The following is a 20,442-nucleotide window of genomic DNA, read 5'->3' as shown; positions in this document are numbered from 1 at the left end:
GCCAGCACTGCTTCCCGGCCCACACGATTCCTTTTAGTGTACAACCCGGGCCCTGCGATGCACGTCTGTCCAGGCTCAGAGACCGGCTCCCAGCTGCTGGGCAGATACACCCCTGGAGCCCCACCTACTCTGTGTGCTCCCCACCCCAGTCATTCCTGGCTGCCCTCCCAAATGGCCCCCTAAGCTGGCTGGCCCAGGCAGGGAGGTGGTGCTCTTCCCAGCAGAGTGGTGCAGGGCAGCGCTGGAGTCTGCAGAGCAGTGAGTAAAGGAGCAGGAATGCCCTGCACAGATTCGCTCCCAAAAAGGAGATTGGAACAACTTGTGGATTTCCTGTTTACTGAAGCCAGCAAGGCTGTCCACGCAGGGCTCCCTCCCCACCCCAGCTCCCAGCCAGGCAGGCGAGAGGCAGCACTCAACAGGCTGTGGCTCACAGGCGGAATGAGGGGCCTGTGGCTTCCCTCTATTCCCCTGTTGGTCACTTTCTGCCAGCCCTGGTGGGAGAGGGGCTGGGCTGCTTTATAAGGAAAGGGAGAGCAGCCTGCACCCTCGCCTGGCCCCTCCTCTGCCTGGGGAGCAGAGCTGGGCCAGGCCGGAGCCCTCCCTGATTTACAGCCCCCGGGGAGGAACCTGGCAAAGTGCCGCCATGGGGCTGGCCCACAGCCAAGGCTAGGCTGCAAGGAGCCTTAAGGGCCAGAAACCAGCACGTTCCCAGGCTCTAAGCACCTCCCCTTCCCCACAGGACTGGGCTCCCTGCAGGGAGGGGAAGAAGGATAAGCAAGCCAGGGAGGAGACGCCTGGGAAAGGGGGGCCGGAAGAAGGACGAGGGGAGCAGTGAAGGAGAGAGGTCAGAGAGCGTGGGGCACGCTCACTCTGTGACAGCCGTGGCCATGGACTAGGAGACAGACCCTCAGCTCCCCCACTCCCACGCCAGCCTCTAAGCCACATGCCGGCTCCCCCAGCTCCCCTGGATTCATACCACAGCCTCCACCCAGACATCTGGCCAGCTTTGCTCTCCATTTGGTGAAGCTCTCACCCTGCTCCGACTCTCACAGGCCTGAGCTCGGCCCAGAAATGCCCCCGCAGGTGCAACAGCCCCACCCCCAGGACTGAGTGCTCTGCAGCTGGCTGGGGGGGCGGGAAAGCCACGTGAAGCAAGAGCAGCTCAGTGCCAGGGCCAACCTGAGGGGCAAGTAGGGTCCAGGGCCCCACCCCAGCCAGTTCAACACCCTTCAGAGCACAGACCCTCGGGCACCGTCTCCCCAGTACTGCCCCACTACGGAGTCTTCCACCCAGGGAGCCTGAGCCCCAGAGCACATGGAACAGGAATGAGCCCGCAGAGCGTGGGCCGCCCCTCACGAGCCCCTCTGGTGTCCCTTTCCCTGGCCTCCCACAGCCGCAGGAAGGCACCACAGGGGCAGTGGAATTAACGGAGCTGGGAGGCAGCACCCCAGCCCAAAGTGGGTTCCATCATGTACAGGCCTTACAGCCTGGTGGTCCAATGTCTCTCCCTGCTTCCCGGGACTGACCAACCCTCCAGGGACCTGTCTGTTCCCAGCCCTGCCCTCTTGCTGTGCGTCCTCCTCCCAGGACAGATGCTACAGCAGCAGGGAAAGGGGCCTGGCTGGCACAAGACCCAGAAGCAATGGGATTCCAGAGATGCTCCCCAGCATCAGCAAGAGGCATTAGTCAGGACACAGCAAGCCACCTGTCCCCACAGGGCCTGCAACAGTGACCTTGGCCTTTGCTGGTTACAGGGACTAGGAAGAAGGGGGAGCGGGTTGAGCCTCCTGCCCCCTGGGCCATGCTGGCAAGCCAGGACTCCCTGCAGCAGGGTTACTAAAGCAGAGGAAGCCACGAGCAGGACAGAGCTTAGTACAGACTAGGAGGGAGATCACAGACCTCCACCCCCCAGCTTGTCAGACTCAGCCCTTGGGCTGTACAAGCTAGGCTGTGGCCCTTCCACAATGAGGGCCCAGGTCCTGTCCCTTCTGGAGTCAGGACCAGATGCCACACAACTGCTCTACATGGAGTTTCTGCTGGCTCATGGCTTCAGCCAGGCCCAGAGCAGGAGTGACCTGCCAGGCTCTCATGGAGATCAGGTTACTGGGCAGGGCACCCCCGCATCCTCAGCTGCCAATCGGCACCAAAGTGAGCAAGACCAGGGCTGCGGGAACAATAGGAAAGGTCCCTGCCCTCAGGGGCTGGCCATACAGAGCAAGAGGCACCCCCACCCCTCCCTGCCCAGGAAGTTCCTGGCAGAGTTTGCTCCACCCCACCTCAGGCACATGGCTCCAGCCTACACAGCCAGCTACAGGGAACTTGGGCCTGCTGGCACTGCCCCAGGTTAACAGCTTGTAGTCCAACCACACCCACCCAGGGAATGGCCTCTCCTGCCCAGGCTGAGCTCTTCTCTGAAGGGTATTGGATCAGTAGAGCCCTGTCCCCTGCTTGGACCCCTTCCCTGGCACCAGGATGCTCCCAGCCCAAGACGCGCGCCTAATGGGCTCTGTGCTCCTCCTCCTAGTGATGGCAGCAGCAGCTTTTCTGCAATAGGGGAAGTGTGGCCAGTCTGGAGTTTGACCTGCTTCAGGACCTAGGACCTTTGTGTGATACTGGGGTGAAAAGGCTATGGCGGTCCTGGGGTGTAAAGGCAAGGGCTAGCACAGGGAGTAAGAAGGTGGCATCACCTCTCCTGGCTCCCCAGGGCAGGCTGGGGATGACACACTTTGCTGACAAACTGGAAGGCCTGAGAACACAGCTACAAGGATGATGTGAGGTCTGGAAAACCAGCCCAATAGGGAAACACAAGAGAAGCACAATCTAAGAGGGCGTGGAGAGGGGACTTGGTTATGGCCTGCTACCAAGCAGGGCTGTCTGGGAGCAGAGGGCTCCTTCATCTAGAGGGCCAAGGTAGAATGAGAGACAGAGGCAGGGAGCTGACTAGAACAAGCTGCAGTTTTTAAGAAAGAGGGCTGGGCGGGTCTCTCCTGGACACATCGTGCTGGGTCTGACAAGCTCGAGGTGGTAGTCACAGCATCACATTCTCAGGCCTGTGCTACGAAGGGGTGAAACTGGATGCTCATAATGGCCCATTTGGGTCCCCACATCTCTGACTCTATGACATCTTTGAAGAGCAGCGAAGCATATGCCTCATTAATGCTCTTGAGAGGAAGAAAGCAACAGCCACAGCTGAACCGACAGAGCCAGGACAATTCCCTTGCCCCCACTGCTAACGCCCATGCCGTTCAAAGCTTGGACTCCTCAGCCACATGCAAGCCCACAACCGACGAGCCTGTGCAAGCTCAAGACGTCATCGTTGGACACGGTGGACTACCTACACACATTCTCAGGCCTGTGCTATGAAGGGGGTGAAACTGGAAGCTCATAATGGCCCATTTGGGTCCCCACATCTCTGACTATGACATCTCTGCTGGCAGGCGGCCCTCAGCTCCCCAGTAGCAGGAAGCACTTGAGGCATCAGTTGCTCTGACTTCTGGGGGGGCATTAACACATTGGAGCAGCTTCTCACGTCACTTGCAGGGCAGGGCTAGGCAGAGTGCTCCCCGGGCCTCCGCAAGCAGAAGCCTGACCACCCGCATCTCACAGCCAGATCTGTAAGCAGCCAGGCTTAGCCATACACACATTTCTCATGTCCCTGTAAGTTGGGCCCATGGGTGGCTGCTTGGGAGAGCTCCAACTGCTGCCCAGTTGGTTAGCAGAACACTCACAGCTTAACTTTTTATTTCTCCTGGGAGTGTAATTCACATGTGCTTTGGTGCATATAGAAATTTATTCCACACATGAATGGAAAGGATTAGTGGGAACACTCCCATGACCAACACCGTACGACAAATGCTAGCCTAGGGACAGGCGGTCTGAGATGTTCTGCTGAACACAGGGCTGACGGTGGGGTGGGGTGGGGTGGGAAGGAGGCAGCTGCCAAGAGCTCTGGTGCTTGGTCCAGATAGTGGTTTTGGATACTTGGGGAGCTTTCTGAGCAGAGCTAGTCCCAAGCTACCCCCTCCCCCAGGGCTCATCCCTCCAGCTGCATCTGCAGCACCCAAGGCAGCTGGGAGATCCAGTCGTGGCAGCCAGTTGGCTGACCACTCCACTGCCCAGAAAGGACGCAGCTGGCCATCAAACCTCATGCCATTCCCAGGGATGAGGCCTAACTGACTAGGGTCAAGCCAAGAGTCTTGGAAGGGATCATGCACTGACTGAGCTGGTCCATTCAGGGCTGGGTCAGGGAGCTACAGCAGTGTCTCGGCACAGGCTCCTAGGCCAGACCCAGTCCCAGACAGATGTTCAGAGCTGCCTGCTCCTAGGCTCCATTAGGCACCCATCACTGCCACTCCCCAGCCCCACAGGGCAGCGAACCAGCTCAAAAGGCTTCTCAACCCCCTGCTTGAGTAACTGACTGAGTCACATCCAGGGAGGCCAGTGGGACTGTCCCTGGTGCAGTCCTGAGCTCTGGAAGCCTGTCTAAGGGGAGGCAGGCGACACCAAGATCCAGTGGGGGTGAACTTGGGTTAGTCAGGGCTGCACTGGTGCTACATTCCCTTCACCTTTACCACGGCTCCACATCCCCCATGCTATTGCCAATTGTCCATTCCTCACCGTGCTCTACCTTCACTTCCTCTGCACCAGGCTAAGGGGCAGCCAGGGCTCACCCAGAGAGAGGGACAGATGGGGACACTGCTGTGCAAGTGGATAGCATCCTTGAGGGGCCAGGACAGCAGATGCTGTAAGCTCAGCCTGGAGCAGATGACTTCTCTCCCCAAACAGAGACTCCACTGCACCTCCAGCCCAACACACAGCATGGCCAGTTCCAGACCCCAGGCTCTGCAACTGACTGGGGTGGCTTGTGAGATGCAGGCAGCAAGCCAGAGCTGCCGGCTTGTGGGCCCAATGACCGAGCACTAGGCCTGAAACTGCTACAAGAGTGGTGGAGAGCCCAGAGGCACCAAGACTGCAAGTGAGACTGAAGGCACCTTTCCCAGTGGGGGGCCTGGTCACTGCTCCTCCCAAACAAGGCTGGGCAGAGAACCTGCAAGGCCGCTGCACTCCCAGACAGACCCCGATACCGCCAGGTCACGGGCACGTGGGTGGGGCTGGGGCTGGGGCTGGGGCTGGCCATCAGCTGCACCCAGAGTACCATGCAGAGTTCTCAGCTGTCACCCTGCCCTGGCAGCAGCGCAGGGACAGGCACTGGGCACCCCCCACCGGAGCTCACACTTAGGCCAGCCTGCTCCTGGCCATTATGGGGAGGAAAAACCCCTCTCCCCACAGGGGTCCACTGCTCGCCCTGTCCCCCGCCTCAGCCCGTATCCCAGCACCAGGCCCCAGCGCCCCGCTCCTTTGCCGAGGTCCCACCCCACGCCAATGCCCAGACCCAGCCACCTCAACGCTGCCCCTCCCGGGGAGAGCCAGACCCCCCCGCCTCTCCCCGCAGCCCGGGCCTGGTGATCCCTTCCCTCCTGCGCGCAGCAGGCGGGCGCCCCGCTGCAGAAGCTGGGAAGACGCGGCCCTGGCCGCCCCTCCTGCTCTGCCCCACCCTGCAGCGTGGCGAGGCAGCCCGGAGCCCCCGAGCTGAACCCGCCGTGCCGGGGGCGCCTGGCCCAGCACACACCAGGGGTCCCTGGGCAGCCGGGTCCGGCCCCCGCAGCGCCTAGGGCCGGTGGGGACAGCAGGAGACGGGGGCGGGCGGGAGCACCCGGGGCCCGGCATCGGGCGAGGGGCGGCTGGGGGCCCGCAGGGCTCGGCGCGCCCCGGGCGCTGGCTGGGACCCTGCCCGGCCGCCTTACCCGCTCCCTGGCCTGTCTCTCGGCATCCACCTCCCTCTGCAGCTGCTCGGCGCGTTCCTCGGCCTCGTCCGCCACCTGCTGCAGGCTCTGGATCTTCTTCTTCACCGCCTCGATGGAGCTGCTCCCGGCCATGGCGCTGCGGGGCAGCCTGGCTCCGGCCTGCGCTCGCGGGGCACCGCCCGTGCCGGGGCCCGCAGCCCTTTGTGGGCCTGCCGCGCCCTCCCCGGCAGGAAGCGCTCAGGATGCGGGCGCTCCCCGCCCCTCCGCTCCGCTCCCCGCCTTCATCCCTTTCCTGCTCCTCCTGCTCCTCCGGGCGGGCGCGCACGGCCCTCTCCCTCCCTCCCTCCCTCCCTTAAACAGCCCGCGCCGAGCGCTCCGCTCCGCTCCGCTCCCCTCCCTTCCCTTCCCCGGCAGCTCGGGGCCCGCCCCCCGCTCGGCCCCTTTGCACGTGCCCCCGTTGCAGCCGGGGTGCGGCTCCGGGGCGCTGCTTGTGCCCCGGGGCCAGGGTGCGGACCCGCAGGGCGACCCCTGCCTGGCTGCCCCGCGCAGCCCGCGCCCCGGCCCGGCCCGGCCCGGAGCGGAGCGGCCCAAGGCCGCTTTCCCGCACAGGAGTGGCCATGAGCCGGGGAGCAAGTGACGTGCGAGCGCGGCAGCGCCCGGCCGGGGCAGCGGAGCGGGGGGCGGCAGTGCGGCCCGGCCCGGCCCGGCAGGACGCCGGACACCCAGCCGGTCCTGGGCAGAGCAGCCTCCCCGCCCCCGCCCCCGCCCCCGCCCGGCATCGCTCCCAGGGCTCCTCTCCAGCTCGCCCACAGCGGAGGAGCCCTGTGCGCGATCTCCGCCCGGGTGGCCCCCATGGGCCGATGAAATCATTGCAGGTCTTCCCGCACGTGAGCAGCCTGGCCCAGCCTGTGGGGCTTCCACAGACACCCCGTGTTCCCCCCAGGGTGCTGTGCAGCCTTGGGCGGAGATGGCTGCCTACAGCGAGCCAAGAGGCAGAGCCAAGTAGCAGGGCTGCTCCCGGTCCCACAGGAAGGAAGGGCTCCTGAGAGGCTTAAGCCCAGTTTGCCCCAGTTTCCAGCAGTTTCAGCATCTCTGCGCTGGAACCATTATAGCAGTACCAGTGACACGCAAGAACCACTGCACCTGCAGCGTGAGCCGTGCTACAGCTTGCTGCAGGCAGTGAGCAGCCAAACGTGAACACCCGGAGCTCCTGCCTGTGCTCAGACCACATTTGCAGGGGGGAGTCTCCAACCCCCACTCACTCCACTGCCCCTTGAACACATGTGATGTTTTCATGTCTGCAGCCTGGGTTTCTGCTTTGCAGTGGATATAAGAAATTGCACACGGCCACCCAGTGCTCGGACACTTGCTGTCATTCATCCCTGCTCAGCTTACAGCGCAGTGCTGATGCTCTCTGGTGTCAGGGGATGTGCCTGGAGTCCCATGCTCTGGGATGTGTCTGATCCATTACAAGGGGAACCCTCCTGGAATTACGCTCAGTTGCTCCTTAATGAGCAGTGAGAGACCACAGGCAGCTCTGGCTACATTTCACACCTGTATTTAAAGAGCACAGCCAGGACAGGGATTCCTGCATGAGATGTGCAGCATCTGAGGCCAGCTGCTAACTCCCAGGCAGTGCATGAGGAGCCCCAGCAGGGCTTTACCTTCGCTGCCGAGAAGAGCTGTCTTGCTGGGTCAGGACCGCATGGTCCTATTGGGAACTGAGAAGTGCAGCTGTGAGATTCCCCCTGGTGGGGCCCACTGGGCTTGGGAACCCAAATAATTACAGGGACAACTGAAAAGAAAAACAGGGATGGTAGTGGAGGCTGTAGGATCAAAATGAGGGAGCCGGAAGGGGACACCACACAGAGAGCCCCAGACAGCACCCACTGGTCCCTGAAGGCATCAAGGACACTTGATGGACAATGCCCAGAGGAGCTTTGCCTGGATGTGTGAACAGACTGAGGAATGAAAGCAGACCCCGCAGTCACAGTCACAGCCCCCCCACAGCCAGCCTGCTCTCCCTGGTCTTATAAATGCACCTTGGCCACAGCCAGGAGGAGGCTGACCAGGAGGTCCCATGACTTTGTGAGGCCATGGATGGGGTGTGCAAGGATGGGTAGGCGTGGGGAGAAGTGCAGCCCGGCCCTCAACAGGAAGTGCTGGAGGGGCTGTAACATAACACACAAGGCAGACATGCACCAGAGTCTCCCTCATGCCACAAAAGGAAGAAGTGTCAGGGACAGGGTGAAACACACGTCTGGGCTCACTGGATTGTGGAGGATCCTCCAGCTGATGTCCCCGGCGGGCCACGGGACCAAGGTGGAACACAGTCTGTCCCACCAGGGCTCCCCACCTCCTGCCACTGGCACAAGATCCTGCCACTTGGTGTATGGGGAGACACAAGGGTGGGGAAATGGAGCACGCAAAGCACGAGCATGCACGGGGAGGACAGCATGGTGCCCCTGCCTGGGGCTGAACTCAGCTCATTTACCTCACAGTGACTTGGCTCCACTCTGGTTTCGAGTGGGCACCTCACACATTCGTCACCCCTAGTTCTCAGCAGTGAAGGCCAGGCCTGTGCAGAGCTCAGCTGCAGGGACAGGGCAGAGTCAGGTCCCAGCTGTGAGGAGTGGGCCTGGGACCCGTCTGAGGCCAGACACTGTTCTTTGAGCAGCTGCTCTGCTAAGTGGCCTCTGCTCCAGGCCTCTAGCCACACCCTGGAACGCCAGCCAGCTCCCTCCCACTGTCTCAGGCAATCACCAAATAAGAGCAAAGTCTGGGCTGGAGGTGGGCTGAGGCGGATCCTGTCACAGGGAGCTTTCACATTCACAGCTCTGGAATCTGCAGCTTCTCTGCCCTTGTGGCATGCACCTCACAGACACACAGCAGCCCTGCCACTCCAAGCACAGCCTGCTCACAAGCACCCAGACCAGCTCCTGCCCCAGGGGCTGGGACACGGAAGAACTGAAGCAGCTAGTTCCACTGAAAGGTATTGGGCTTGGAGTGTTATTTACACAGCACACCAATGCCAGAGTCACTGGGTGAGGCTCCCTGGCCCATGCTGTGCAGGACAGCCTACAAAATTTATGAGTCAAGACTCCCATCCTGCACCCACAGTGCCTCCTGCTGGCAGAGGCAGGCGCTGGAGAAGCCAGGCACCCCACATGCCATGCCACTGGGACTGGAGAAGCCAGGCATTCCCCCACTAAAGCCAGCACCTTCACACTGAGCTGTGACATGCCCCACTATTGCAACTGGAGATGCCAGGCACCCCCACAGCCAGCACCTCAATACCAAACTCTGATGTGCCCCACCTTCAAGACTGGAGAAGCCAGGAACCAGCAGCTCCCCTCCATCCTGCAGCCAGCACCCTGACACTGAGCTCTAATGCACCCCACTATCGCAACTGGTGAAGCCAGGTGCCAGGAGCTCCCCACCCCCATTCCTCAGTCAGCATCCCCAACCCAAGCTCTAATGCACTCCTCTACTGGGCCTGGAGAAGCCAGGCACCAGGAGATTCCTACCCCCACCCTGCATCCCCCTCCCAAAGCCAGCTCTGAGGTATTCCACTGTTGGGACTGGGTGGAACTGTGACTCCCAGGGCCTGCCACACTTGGCTTTCTGCTGGAAGCTGGCACCTTGGAGGGAAGGGACTCACATGAACACCCATTAGCATAGACCCATTGTATATTAGCACGTCACTGCAGGCTGGCACTCCTACAACTGGGCAGACTTCCCTGCGCAGGCTGCAGGCAAGGGACATGTTCCTTTTGTCCCCAGAGGAGCATGGCAGACAGGGTTTGTTATTTTAATGTACTTGTCAATATTTCTATGACAGCAGCTGTCTCCCTGGCTAAAGGGCCCAGGGAGCTGAGAACAGCCCTGCCCATGTCATAGGTTCCTATGCATTCCTGCGCACACACTGTTTGCTCTGGCAGCCTTGCGGGAAGACAGCATCTGCCTATCGCTGAAGGCACTGGCTCCCCAGGCTGTGAGGGGGCAGCAGCTCTCGATTCTCAGCCTGGAGGTGTAGTTTGCTCCTTTTCCAGGTGCTCTCCTCAGCTAATGTTGCGTTTGCCCCACCATCTCCTGGAGCTGTCCTGCCCTGGAATTTGCTTATTGGCGCTAGGCCATACAGGGAGCTCCTGGAAACAAGCTCCAGCAGCCCCGGAACAGGGTCAATAGCTCCCTCCCAGCACAGGCGTCCTCACAAGCTCACAGACAGAGATCCAGTTCAGGAAGATTTGGCCCCTGCCCATGATTGTCCAGGGTTCTGGCCAGCCCTGCGTAGCGTGGTTCCCAGACTCCTGCTGGGACATATGTTCCCAGCCATGCTGGTGAATCTCTAGCACCCATCACCGCAGGGTCTCCAGCCCACACTGACGAGTTTTTCCCAACTTCCTTTTCTGAATGGGATCCCATTCCTACTGGTCCCTCCTGGGTCTCTGAGCAATTCCCCTCCCCATTAGCAGGGTCGAAGCTCTCAGATGCTGTAGAGAGGTCACAGGATTCCTCCTTGCCCCGCTGTCAAACTAGGCAGGTTTGTCCAGCCCTTCTCAAGCTTTCTGATCCTCTTCTCTGAGCTGCCTCCAGTTTGCCAGCAGGTCTCTCATGAGAAGAGCACAATACTCCACGAGTGGTCACCGGTCAGAGCCACATTATGAGGGACTGGCCCCTCCCAGAGGGTGCCCTGCACATCACCCTGAAGACTCCTCCTCCGGCAGCAGGACGTCTCAGAACCCTAGACGAGAGCCTCGGGCTCATGGGACTCCTGCTACTGCGCTAAGGCCAGGTCTACACTGGACCGAAAAGTCGATCTAAGACACACAGTTGCAGCAGATCTTAGACAGTTGCACAGCTGGAATCGACATATCCCAGATCGAGTTTTCTGGCCATTCACTCTCAGGGAGGTCGATGGAGGAAACTCTCCTGTCAACCTCCCTTACTCCTCGTGAGAATGAGGAGTACCAGGGCCGACTGTAAAGTCCTGGTGGCTCAGTTTAGTGTGTCCCTCGCTAGGTGCGCTAAATTGAACTCCAGAAGATCAACCCTGAAGGAAGCAAACCAGCAGTCACTTTACAGACTAACAAAATGATTTATTAGGCGATGAGCTTTCGTGGGACAGACCCACTTCATTAGATATGTAAATTATAGTTATAGATCTGAAGAAGTGGGTCTGTCCCACCAAAGCTCATCACCTAATAAATCATTTTGTTAGTCTGTAAAGTGCTACATGACTGCTGTTTTGTTTTGTTAGAATATAGAGCAACACGGCACCTCTCTGTTACTATTCAACCCTGAAGGAATCAGTTTTCCAGTAAGAGAACAGCACAGACGTTCCTGATTGAGGGGGCCTGGTGCTCAGAGCCCAAGCTCCAGCCTCAGGGGGAATTTGCTGTTTTAAGCTCTGGGACGTGAGCCCTGGGAGCCTGAGTCTCTAGATCCAGGCTTTGAGAGATGCTCTCGAGGAGCTTTGGGTAGGCGGGATGTACTCTTAAACCTGCTCGTTCCCCATGCCAGCCAAACCAAAACAAGCCTACTTTAAACCGAAGATTCTTCACTGGCTTAACTACATCAGCAGGCAGTCAAGGCCCAGACCCAGGCAGACCCATATCTCGGAGGCCCCTTCCTCCTCTGACAGAACAATGGACTAATAGAGTCCTAGAGCTTCAGAGTAGAGAGGTCCACTGTGCACACCCAGCTGGAGAACGGCCCTGCATTAATTCCTGTTTGAATGGCAGCAGATACACCCCCCGCCCTTGATTTAAAACCCACCAGTGGTGGAATAGCCACCATGAGCCCAGGTCAATTTTCCCAAAGGTAAACAACTTTCTCTGATAACATCTGAGCCTTAGATCCAGTCCAAGCTGGTCTAGTTTCAGCTCTCAGCCTTTGGGCTGGCCTGGGAGCTCATCCCAGGATCCTCCAGGCCAGCTGTTAGTACAAAGGGAAGTGAAAGCTAAGAGGCACCACTCCTTCTGTCAGGTGCCTGGTTGCAGGTTTTGCCCCCGTTAGGCTAGGCTCTGATGCAGGGTTCAGCTCATGCACCAAGTGGGGCAAATGCCAGACCTGGAGAGCATAGCCGGAAGAGAATAGGGTGGAGGTAATAGCCTTCCTCCCTGCTGTCTATACACCTGGAGAGCTCACTGGGAACAGGGTCAATAGGCCACCCCCTCGCAGCCTTCCTAGAGGACTGGAAGCTATGTGCTTACACAGCCTTTCAGGAGAGATTCATATGTCACCCAGCTGATTAGCAGAGTGGTGCACATCCGCACATGCCTTGGTGCACACAGATATTATTCTGCACAACAATGGACATGATTATTAGAGGGAACACTGGTGCATGGGGCTGTAAGCTCTCTGGGGCTAGGACTGGGGCTAGGACTGGTGCATGGGGCTGTAAGCTCTCTGGGGCTAGGACTGGGGCTAGGACTGGTGCATGGGGCTGTAAGCTCTCTGGGCTAGGACTGTCTCCTTGTGTGTCTAAGCAGAGCCTGACACAATGGCACACAGACCCTGATTCCTGAACTCTCCATAAGTTTCTGGGAGGGGTGGGTCCTTTTGCTTGCACTCCACCAGGGCTTTTAGCTAACTCTGGGAGTGGTGAAGGGGACATATCACACTCCCACAGCCTTGTCCTTGTCCAGGCTCCCCTGCCGTTGGTGACCGCTTCAGAGGTTTGACACATCTCCCCCATTTAGCTGCACAGACCAGCTGGGACTGAATTTTTGCTCTTGATCCTAAAAAGCTTGGCCCTTCCCCTGCTGGCTGTGGGCCAGATGTCTCCCTTTAGCTTCTCCTCTGGTTGTCGGGGTTGGTTTTCATCAAAGAAGGGCTGGCTATGAAAAGGAGGATTTATTTATAGGGTGTCAAATACCCTGGGTGGCACAGCAGGTCACTACACCCCATTCCACTCCCTGAAGTGACTGTGGGGCTGCACACAGCTGTTACTCACTTTGCCTGCCCCAGCAAAATGTCTTCCCTAAGCAAGAGAGATATAAAACCACCCAAGGCCTCATCCTTCCCAGGGCTGTGAGAGTCCTGAGCCCCCCATGCTCAGGGAGAAAAAGGTTTTCCCCAAGCACCGCTACAACCTCCATCCTTCCAGCCAGCTGTCCTGCCTTTCCTTCAGGCCTCCCCGGCCCCTGGCTCTTGTACCATGCCTACTCCCTCATCAGCAGTGGCTGCCTGCTTCACCTTGGCTTTCGCACAGCTGTCTAACAAGCACCCTGGAACTTCTCTTGCTGTCCAACCTTTGTGGGATGCCAATGAGCTGGCATGTGCCTTACAGATCCCAATGGCTCATACAAAGACACCTCTCACCACTGTCTGGTGCAGTGACAGCTCAGGTCCTGGGAGCACCATATCCCTGCTGGAGGGCCCAGTCTGCTGAAACAGCGGCGCAGCTCTTGGCCTGTACCCACTGTTGTCAGAAAAACTCTCCATCCAAAAGCAAACTCTAAAGAGCTCCGCCCCTCGGCAAGTCAGAGCTGACTGCTGCCCCTAAGTACTATCCCCTTTGCCCTCTTCCCCTTCTATCTGTGCCCTTACCTCCCCCGTCTTCTGCCAGACTGCACCCCAAACTGTATCCCAGCCCCCACTGCCCAGGCAGACTGCACCCCAAGCTACTCATGCCAAACTGTGCACCATGTCTCCCACCACCCAGGCAGACTGCACTCAGTCACCTCCTCCCTCATCAGACTGCACCCCTGTGCCTTCTCCATTGCATCAACCTGTACTCCGCACTCTTGGGGTCAGGCCCCTCGCGGCCATTTTCTGGGGTTCAGTCTAGCTCAGTGTAACTGTTGCAGGTGATGGATTGTTGACTGCTTCTCCCAGGAGAGTTCCCACTGGGGCTCCCAGCCCTCAGCGCCCCCATGACAGTGGCCCCACCTCTCCCACAAGAGATATCTCCCCCGCCCTATGGGGAAAGGGGCTGCTGGCGAGTCATACGTACGTCTGCTGCCTTCTTCTCTGCCTGCTCGAGCTTCTCCTGGGCCTCTTTGACGGACTCAGAGTACTTATCCACCTCATCCTCAGTGCCCTTCAGCTTCTTCTGCAGGCCCTGCTGCTCCTCCTCCAGCTGCGACGGAGATCAGAGCAGGGGTCAGGGGAGCCCTGCACAGACCTTGCCAAGCACGGGGCTGGAGAGGGGCAATGCGAGATGGGGGGCGCGGGGGGGGGGGGCATTCAGAGCGGCTGGCCCACGACTGGCCCGGACACAGAGTTCGGGAACCCAGGGCCAGCGGGACAATGCTAGGCAGAGTCCCCAGAGACTGCAGCTCCCAGGAATGACTCCTTGGTCTGCCAAGGACCAGGGGAGGTGGGAGCCCAGGACAGCCTCTCTCCAGTTCTGGGCACAGACATCAGAGGGTGATGTCCATGCCCCACATTTCTGGGGAACCCGCTGTGTGGAGGGCGAGAGGCCCAGATTCAGCCTGAGGTTCTGGCTGCATCACAAGGCCTTGAGCTGCCAAGGCAGGTGGCATTTGGGGCAGAGGGACATGGGAGGAGATGGTTCTTAGCTCAATGTCTGGGTGTGCAGGGGGCCCAGGATGCTGGTTTGCAATGGGTCCTCCCCCACAAGTCTATCTCCAGGTGGGACCAGCGTGGGACCTGGCCAAGGGACAGGACTTGGGGGCTTGGAATGGTCCCCAACGGTGTGCAGCAACCCTCCATCAATGGCATTCTAAAGGGGAAGTGCCCTGAGGGGTGAAGCTACTAGTCCCCCTGCTGGGAACAACACCCACTCCCAGCCAGCACTGGATGGGGGTACTGGGAAAGGCTAATCCCAGCAGGGGAGTGCTGAATCGGGGCGACCTGTGAACTTGGGGTGGCCACTGAAGGGGGCTGTCTGGGTGTTATTGGGGGACTTCCTGGGCATTGAGGCAGATTTCTGGGGGGCGCTGGAATGCTTGCGGGGGCTGCCTGGTGATGTGGGAAAGGAGTGTTATGGTTGTCTGGGTGCTGTTCTGCTGGGGGGGCTATACAGGACCTGGGGGCACTGGGGTGCTGTCTGGACACTGGGATGGGGGGCTGCCAGGAAACTTGGAGGTGGTGTTGCCTTGAGGGGCTTGTAGGGCACTGGGGGGCTACCTCGGGTCTCAAGGAGCACTGCTTGGGGAGGACTCCAAGGGGGCACTGGGGAGCTGTGTGGGAACTTGGAGGCACTGCCTGGGGGAACAGGTCAGAGGGAGCACTGTGGGGGTGCCTGGCAACTTGGGGGGCATTGCCTGGGGACGCAGAAGGGACACTGGGACACCGCCTGGGAACCTGGAGGAGGTATGGTGGGGGGTAGTCAGGAGACCTGGGGAGGGCGCTGCCCAAGAGTCAGAAGAAGTGCTGGTGGGGCTGCCTGCGGGCTCAGGGCACTGCCTGGAGGGACGAAGAGGGTGGACTGGGAGGAGTTGGAGGGAACACTGGCATCTCCCCAGAGTCTCAGGGAGGGCACTGCCTGGTGAAGAGTCAGAAGGGGTGCTGGGGGCTGCCTGGAGACACAGAGGGAGAAGTCGGCGGGGCAGGGCTCTGAGGGGACACGGGGGGCTGTCTGGGGACACAGAGGGAGAACTGGGGGCTCGGAGGGGACACGGGGGCTGTCTGGGGACACAGAGGGAGAACTGGGGGGGGGCTCAGAAGGGGCACGGGGGCCTGTCTGGGGACACAAAGGGAGAACTGGGGGGCTCGGAGGAGACATGGGGGGCTGCCTGGGGACACAGAGGGAGAACTGGTGGCTTGGAGGGGACACGGGGGCTGCCTGGGGATGCAGAGGGAGAACTGGGGGCTCGGAGGGAGCATGGGGGCTGCTTGGGGATGCAGAGGGAGAACTGGGGGGGCTCAGAAGGGGCACAGGGGCCTGTCTGGGGACACAAAGGGAGAACTGTAGGGCTCGGAGGGGACATGGGGGGGCTGCCTGGGGAAGCAGAGGGAGAACTGGGGGTCTCAGAGGGGACACGGGGGGCTGTCCGGGGATGCAGACGGAGAACTGGGGGGCTTGGAGGGAACTGGGGGGCTTGGAGGGGACACAGGGGGCTGTCTGGGGACGCAGAGGGAGAACTGGGGGCTCGGAGGGGACACAGGGGACTGTCTGGGGACGCAGAGGGAGAACTGGGGGGGCTTGGAGGGGACACAGGGGGCTGTCTGGGGACGCAGAGGGAGAATGGGGGGGCTTGGAGGGGACACAGGTGGCTGCCTGGAGACGCAGAGGGAGAACTGGGGGCTCGGAGGGGACACGGGGGGGCTGCCTGAGGACGCAGAGGGAGAACTGGGGGCTCGGAGGGGACACGGGGGGGCTGCCTGGGGACGCAGAGGGAGAACTGGGGGCTCGGAGGGGACACGGGGGGCTGCCTGGGGATGCAGAGGGAGAACTGGGGGCTCGGGGGGGACACGGGGGGCTGCCTGGGGATGCAGAGGGAGAACTGGGGGCTCGGGGGGACACGGGGGGCTGCCTGGGGATGCAGAGGGAGAACTGGGGGCTCAGGGGGGGCACGGGGGGCTGCCTGGGGACGCAGAGGGAGAACTGGGGGCTCGGGGGGGACACAGGGGGCTGCCTGGGGACACAGAGGGAGAACTGGGGGCTCGGGGGGGACACGGGGGGCTGCCTGGGGACGCAGAGGGAGAACTGGGGGCTCGGAGGGGACATGGGGGGCTGCCTGGGGACGCAGAGGGAGAACTGGGGGCTCGGAGGGGACACGGGGGCAGAGGGAGAACTGGGGGCTCGGAGGGGACACGGGGGGCTGCTGCGGACCGGGGGGCGCTAGGGCACTGTCCGCGGCTCGGGGGGCTCTCCCGGACCTGCCCCCACCTGCTTGCAGCGATCTTCCGCCTGCTTCTTGTCCGCCTCCGCCTGCTCGGCGCGGTCTATCGCGTTCTCCTTGTCCAGCTTCAGCATCTGCATCTTCTTCTTGATGGCCTCCATGGCTGCGGCGCGGGGCGGAGACCGGACTGCGCGGGGCCGAGCGGGGCTGGAGCGGGCCGGGCGGAGCGGGGCTGGAGCGGGCCGGGCTAAGCTGGCTCTGGGGCCCCGGCGCCGCCGCCGCGCCTAAAAGCCGCGCTGGGGACGGGAGGAGCCGCGGGGCCCGGACCCTCCCCCGCCGGCCGCCGAGCACCTTTTAGGGACAGGCTGGCGAGCCGGGGCGGGGCGGGGCGGCCGGGTAGTGGCAGCACCGCGGGAGGACCCGGCCCGGCCGCGACCCCAGGAACCCGGAACCGGAGACCCCACCCCTGCGCCTCACCCCGGGACCCTACCCCTCGTAGAAGCCCCAGAGAGACCCCAAAGTTCGGGGGACCCCACCCCTGCTGCACCCCCAGAAAACCCCACCCCACTGCACTCCCCGGGAGATCGCACCCCATCGCACCCCCCGAGACCCCCACCCCACTGCAACCCTCCGAGAGACCCCACCCCACTGTACCCCCGAGAGACACCCACCCCACTGTACCCCCCCGAGAGACCCACCCCCGAGAAACCCCCACCCACTGCACCCCCCGAGATCCCACCCCATTGCACCCCCCGACACCCCCACCCCACTGTACCGTCCCGAGAGACCCACCCCATTGCACCCCTCAGAGACCCCCACCCCCACTGTACCTCCCGAGAGACCCCACCCCCACTGTACCCCCCAAGAGACTCCCACTCCATTGCACCCCCGAGAGACCCCACCCCCACTGTACCCCCCCGAGAGACCCACCCCATTGCACCCCCGAGAGGCCCCAACCCCACTGCACCCCCGAGATCCCACCCCATTGCACCCTGACACCCCCACCCCCACTGTACCCCCCCAGAGAGACCCCACCCCAATGCACCCCCCGAGAGACCCCCACCCCTACTGTATCCCCCGAGACCCCACCCCATTGCACCCCCCGAGACCCCCACCCCACTGTACCCCCCGAGAGACCCCCACCCCACTGCACCCCCCGAGACCCTCCCCCCACTGTACCCCCCAGAGAGACCTCACCCCACTGCACCCCTGAGAGACCCTCACCCCCACTGTATCCCCCTGAGAGACTCCCCCACCCCAATGCACCCCCCAAGATCCCCATCCCACTGTACCCCCCCGATAGACCCCCCCAGCCCAATGCACCCCCAAGACCCCCACCCCACTGCACCCTCCTACCCCCCCAAGAGACTGCCACCTCACTGCACCCCCTGAGACCCCCACCTCCCCACTGTACCCCCCAAGAGACCCCACCCCATTGCACCCGAGACCCTCACCCCCACTGTACCCCCCCGAGAGCCCCCACCACACGAGACCCCCCACCCCACTGTACGCCCCCGAGAGACCCCACCCCATTGCACCCCTGAGAGACCCTCACCCCCACTGTACCCCCTGAAAGACCCTGCCCCATTGCACCCCCCCCGAGAGATCCTCACCCCCACTGTACCCTTCGAGAGATCCCCCCCACTCCTGCTGCAGCCCCAGAAAACCCCCATCCCATTGGACCCAGCGAGAGACCCCCCTACCCCAGGGTCCTGCACTGCACCCCTCCAGAGATACCCAACTCACAGAGACACCCCTGCCTACCGTGCATCCCAGGGAAATCCCCGACTCCACTGAGCCACACTGATTGCCACAGAGACTAACCCCAGAGATTCCAACATGCCCAGGAAACCTGTTAAACAGAAATCTAAGGAAACAGCCATAAGAATGAAACGCCTGGAACCTGCATGGAGACCTTTCAAAACACCACAGCCGCAGCTCGGACTAAAGTGCGCCTGGCTTGGAGGAATGCCACAGCTCACCGGGAGAGGAAAACTGGTGGTTAGCGACACAAGGGCATCATTTGCAATTTGAGGAAACCAGAAAGGAGTGTGGGTACGTGCAATTGTGATGGGGTTCAGGGGGCCCCAAGCACCGCACCCCATCCACAGGCAGGAGTGACTCTCACTCAGCAGGTAGAACAGGAAGTTTATTGGCTTCATCTAATTCTTGACCTTCCCCCCCCTTCTACCCCTCCACTCTCTGAGTTGCTCACCTTGATCATTTTTTCCTGATTTGTCCTCCTTGCTTACTGTTTTTGGTTCTCTGTGCCTTAAATACTGAGTCCGCTCTGCTCTGGCTATGGTCTGAGGAAGTGGGTCTGTCCCACGAAAGCTCACCTAATAAACTATTTTGCTAGTCTTTAAAGTGCTACTTGACTGGTTTTTTATTTTGATAGTGTATAGACTAGCACGGCTCCTTCTCTGTTACTACTCAGCACCGAGGTATCAGTACAGCCGGCAGAGACAGTCATTCCAACCCATCCTGGGGAGAGGAGCCCGAGGGGTGCCCCTCTGGGGTGTAGCTTCCCCCACTCGCCAGGCTGGCTGCCTTCCAGCTCCCTCTTCCCCCAGCTTCTAACTGCTGCCTCCGATTCAAACCCCGCAGCTCCTCCCTGCTCTTTGTTCAGGACAGAGGTGTTACCTGCCAGCCTAGGGTACAGCCCCATCAGGTCGTCTTTGTGTGAGCTCCTCTGCCATCTCACACACATCCAGCCTGACTCTCACACGCACCCCCACCCCCCACTCCATCACATCGGTGCAGACCTGTAACCACTCAGGGCAGCAGAGAATTTGAAGAACAACCAGCAAAACACACAAAAAATAACAGCAAAATGTTCTAAGCTCCTGCAGTAGCTAGAAGGTTTCAAACTATCACTGGGGCCAGTGAACAATGGAGGTGCTAAGGGAGCCTCACCAGAGACAGGCGGCTGCAGAGACACTAAATGACAACTCTGCAGCAGGCCGCAAGGCGGAGGATGAGAGGGAGCTCCTAGAACCCCAGGTATGGAAGGAACCTCAGGAGGTCATCGAGTCCAGCCCCTGCCTACAGCAAGATCAAACCCCACTGGTTGAGATTCCCCTACCCGAGCCAGCTGTCCCATCCACTGGACAGTTCAGGGCAACTGCCCCAGGCCTTGTGCTGTGGGAGGGCGCCGGGGGCCCAGGGCAGCCCAGAGGCCGAGTGGGGAGGGCTGGCGCCCGTAGCAGAGGTCAGGCCCACCCCCCTCACTCACCAGTGGTGGTGGGAAGCAGAGCGATCTGGCCTCAGCCTGGTATGCTGACCCCACTCCCAGCCTTGCCATTCGAGGACGTGTCTGGGGAAGGGGTGACTCACCACGGGTGGCGGGAAGCAGTGGCAGAGCAGAGCAGGTTGAGGCCAGTTCACTCCACTTCCAGCTGCTGTGGTGAGTGCAGGAGGATGGCCCCACTCTTGCTGTCAGTGCCAGACCCCTGCTAATCCCTAAGGCCACGTTGCTCAGGGCCTTAGGGAAAGAGGTGCAGTGGGGCAAGGCCGGGGGCAGCGCAGGGGCAGGAAGCGTAGGCGGGGGGTGGACAGGGCCATCCTGAGGGCAGGGCAGGGCAGGGCAGGGCCTGGGTAACCCCCGTACTCGTGCCTCAGGTCCCCTGCCCCTCCCTCTGCCCGCTCTGCCCCCATACACACACCCTGACCAGCCCAGCTGGGGACAGCCTGGGGCAGTGTGGTGGAGGGAGTGTGCGGCAGCAACAGCAGGGGGTGACCTCCTTTGGGCTCCCCCCTTGCACACCCCACATGGTGACAAGTGGCAGCTGGCTCAACTCCACCACACTATGCCGCGCCCAGCTGGCCTGCTTCTCTGGGGCGGCGAGGAGCAGAGACAGCTTCCTGCTGCTGCAGGGCTC

At 61.2% G+C, this 20,442-nt stretch overlaps 1 protein-coding gene across 16 annotated transcripts in view; it reads right to left on the bottom strand.

Moving 5' to 3' along the window:
- Positions 1 to 16,863, bottom strand: part of TPM2 (tropomyosin 2) — a 40,106-nt gene extending 23,243 nt beyond the window's left edge. For 2 of the 16 annotated variants that reach the window (XM_074995945.1, XM_074995934.1), the window contains exons 1-2: positions 16,609 to 16,863; positions 13,765 to 13,890 (exon numbers count right to left, since the gene is read on the bottom strand). In XM_074995945.1, coding sequence (XP_074852046.1) covers positions 13,765 to 13,890; positions 16,609 to 16,722 — 240 coding nt within the window. In that variant the 5' untranslated portion in view covers positions 16,723 to 16,863. Of the gene's footprint in view, positions 1 to 5,804; positions 6,081 to 13,764; positions 13,891 to 16,608 lie in introns of those variants that run through there. The other 14 variants (XM_074995947.1, XM_074995933.1, XM_074995948.1 and 11 more) reach the window with 12 other exon arrangements.
- Positions 16,864 to 20,442: the final 3,579 nt, after the last annotated feature.

The sequence above is a fragment of the Carettochelys insculpta genome, chromosome 5 (assembly GCF_033958435.1).
Source record: "Carettochelys insculpta isolate YL-2023 chromosome 5, ASM3395843v1, whole genome shotgun sequence".
NCBI classification, from domain to species: domain Eukaryota; kingdom Metazoa; phylum Chordata; order Testudines; family Carettochelyidae; genus Carettochelys; species Carettochelys insculpta.
Note: the sequence above shows the minus strand (reverse complement) of the source record. Positions and strands in the feature narration are given on the sequence as shown.